The sequence below is a fragment of the Austrofundulus limnaeus genome, unplaced genomic scaffold, assembly GCF_001266775.1.
Source record: "Austrofundulus limnaeus strain Quisiro unplaced genomic scaffold, Austrofundulus_limnaeus-1.0 Scaffold70, whole genome shotgun sequence".
Classification (NCBI taxonomy): domain Eukaryota; kingdom Metazoa; phylum Chordata; class Actinopteri; order Cyprinodontiformes; family Rivulidae; genus Austrofundulus; species Austrofundulus limnaeus.
In genome coordinates, this window is record NW_013952472.1 from 1364250 (window position 1) to 1367790 (window position 3541).

General features: G+C 40.1%; 1 protein-coding gene across 1 annotated transcript in view; it reads left to right on the forward strand.

The window, feature by feature from the left end:
• LOC106519052 (dual specificity protein phosphatase 7-like) overlaps window positions 1–2562 on the forward strand; it is a gene marked incomplete in the record, with an annotated part of 6591 nt that extends 4029 nt beyond the window's left edge. Inside the window, 2 exon segments of the mRNA XM_014010553.1 lie at window positions 95–171; window positions 1034–2562. Coding sequence (XP_013866007.1) covers window positions 95–171; window positions 1034–1335 — 379 coding nt within the window.
• Between the last annotated feature and the right edge of the window lie 979 nt (window positions 2563–3541).

A 3541-nucleotide genomic window follows, 5' to 3' on the forward strand; every position in this document is an offset into this window, starting at 1 on the left:
CCAACCTGGACGTGCTGGGCCAGCACAACATCACCTACATCCTGAACGTCACGCCCAACCTCCCCAACATGTTTGAGCACGACGGCCACTTCAGGTACAAACAGATCCCCATTTCGGACCACTGGAGTCAGAACCTGTCGCAATTCTTTCCAGAGGCCATATCATTTATTGGTGAGTACGTCCACATCTCACTCGTTTGGGTCTAATGAGATTCTGTTGAAAATATAAATGTTAGATTTATTTAGTTCTCGTTTCCAGGACGTTTCCCTTATGGTCGGACACATTTTTGTATCGTTTAAACTTGTAGTTTTTTATCACTTTTATTACTAACCTGACCATCAGAAATAACCCAACAGTTCAACAAATGTGCTTTTAAATTCATGTTAAAGTGTGCTTAACAGCTATAAACTGCTTTAATGTAGAGCAGCAAAACAAATGAGTAGAAATATAACAGCCTTGTACATACTGGGTACAAGTATATCCTGTTACGACATGTTAGGGACTTGTTACAGTGTACTTACAGGGTACTTACCAGGCTGTATTTTGTATTACTACCCACACACACAAAAAAATACCCAAACGTGTATTTTTTTTTTTTTGTTTTTTGTTTTTTGTTATTGTAAGGCAGCTTCAGAACGTGATGTTTCAGTTTTGCTTTTGGTTTGGTGTTTCTCACCATGACAGCACCTGAAACCCCAGATATTCACTTTTTTTAATCAGTTGCCGTGTTGTGCATCACGAACTAGTTTCTAAGTCGGCTCAGACAGAAAAAGAGGAAGGAAGTGATGTTTCCACTCAACAGGGTTGTGTTTAATTCCAGTTTTACAAGTTGACAATTGTTTGCTAAATGGATAAAACTAAAAGGAATCTAGTTTTTTTTTCTGTCAAGTATGATATCTAATCCCACTGACTACCAAAATGAAGTGGATAATATTATAATACAAGTGTAGGTTTAAATGATCTGAAAAGATTATACGTCATATTTACAACAGACCTTCTCTGATCCTGGGTTCTGTTTTGTTTCCTCCGACAGACGAGGCCCGATCGAAGCGCTGCGGCATCCTGGTGCACTGCCTGGCCGGCATCAGCCGCTCGGTGACGGTCACCGTGGCCTACCTGATGCAGAAACTCAACCTCTCTCTAAATGACGCTTACGACTTCGTAAAGAGGAAGAAGTCGAACATTTCCCCAAACTTCAACTTCATGGGCCAGCTCTTGGACTTTGAGAGGACGCTGGGGAGGCRCACGCCCTGCGACAACCGCTCCACCAGCGAGCAGCAGCTCTTCTTCACCACGCCGACCAATCACAACGTCTTTCAGCTGGAGTCCACATGAGGAGCAGGAAAACAAAYCGTCGTTTGGGTTGTTGTTTTCTAACYCTGTCAGCTGCTTCGCTCGCCGATGCAGGCAGAAAGTCGGTGACGGCGTTCAGCACCAGAACCAACGTTGTTTGTTTGTTTTTTAAAGAACTAAACGTTTTCAAGTCTCGATGCCTTAACATTTAACACAGGAAAGATGTCAACTTCCCACCACACACTGAGTTGTTAAAACAGTATAATTACAGGACATTTCTTCTTTTTTTTTCTACGTTTTCTCTGCATTTGTTACGAGTTTTTGCCTTTGTGGTCTAAATCCAGTCTTTGGCCGATCAGAATGTTTTCTGGGGAACAATCTGAGGTGGTTTTTATTTTTTTTTTTTTTTTTACTCTAGCTGATGATAAGCTACCGTGCTGATCCATTGAACACTTACTGATGGCTGTTTTGTAATCACAGCAGAGAGCTTTCTTTCTTTTTATTTTTTTACAGAATATACTCACTAATATTTGATAAGCATTAATAGACTTTAAATTCAAGTAAAATCAGGCGTCTGTATATATTTAAACAGTATTTTATTATTATTATTTTTTARTTTGAATATTTTATTCTGCAGAGGCCCTCTGGTATTTTATCCTTCACAACTGCATTATTTACATAAGGTCTTGTTTCCACAAGGATCTTGTTTTGTAATGTTTGATGCTGAGGCCTTGGCCGCTCTGAAATGTTAAAAAAAAAAAAATGATCACAGCGTTAGTAACCACGCTGAGGCAAAATGTTTAGGACCGGCTTCCCCCACAGTCAGACGCCCACCTTACAGTTTCCTTTGACACTCTTCAGCCTGCAGCTCCTCCTCCTCCTGTGGCTCGTCTCTACAGCAGGAATTAACGCATATAATGCCAGTCTTGACTATGAATGAGCGATGAATGAAAGGAAGTACCTTTTTGACCAGAGTGTTCTTACCTCAACGCCAGACATTTTCAGGGATTTATTTTGTTTTTTATATATATATACCAGTTTGACTGCATGTCATCTTGGCCTCTTAAAGTGCACTCAAGGGCTGTCTTGTTTCGTATGTTTGTAAAGATGTACATAAAACTTGTTACGGGGGGACGTTTTCTCTAAAATCATGAAGGATATGGAAGTGACCCTTTCGAAACCTTTATGTATAGCGACTATAAAGCTAAACGTCCAAGGCATTCTGTATAGGTTTTTACTGCAAATAAATGGTATATTTTTTACTTAAAATGAGTTTCTTTTCTTTGCCTTTGTTCAACGCGTCGTACTGAGCAGCCTGTTTTTGAAAATCAAAACGAAAGTGACTTCATGAGTCATACACGGTGCTTTTGAATCTAATGTCCTGTCCTTTCTCGATAACTGCGGTTACACCTTTATTATTATTTTTAAATCCTGATGCCCTGTTTTCTGGTCTCCCATATTCCGTCTGACACAAAGACGAGCGACAAGCCTCATTCTGTCCAAACCGCAGACACACCCGCCAGCTGCCACTCAAACAGCCCTTAAAGAAAAAGGAAGATGAGACAGCATTTATTCCACAGCAGATAAAAGACTTCCGACAGCCCTCCTACGCAGTGTGAATTAAAGCGTTACGCCACAGCTTTCAGCTTTTTTATTCACTCTGTGGCTTGAAGTTTAACTGACTAAACCACAACATCCTGTAACGTTCTTCTGAAGGGCAAATGAGGGGTTCCGTTGAGTGTGAACAATTAATATCTTACTGGTTATAGATAGCTCTTTATATGGCTAGAGTTAGGAGGAATGGTTTAAATATGGTTACACTGACGAGATGGACTAGTCTGAGAAGGGCCAAGACTTGGCACCATTATTAATTTTGCTTTACGTGGTTGTTTTCAAGCAGAAATGGATTCCTGCTTAAAGTGCTCCAGAAGTGAAACAGCTGCTGCCTCCAATATTTGCACTCGCAAATAGCCCAAGATTTCCAGATATTCAGAACATGAGAAATGACTGCAGCGTAAAGGTTTATAAAATTGCTTTTTACATAAACCACTGTATAATGTTTGATAACTGACTGTTATAAACGTTCAGTTGTTTTTGGTCCAAACCTGGTTAGTCCAGAGGTGTGCTACCTGTGGCTCCTTGGTTCCTCTGTAGCAGCTTAGAGCTTTGCCTAAAAACCAGAAAAGGTGAGTCATCGCACCTTCAAATTTTTTCACAAATGAGGAAATTAAATAATATATTTAATATA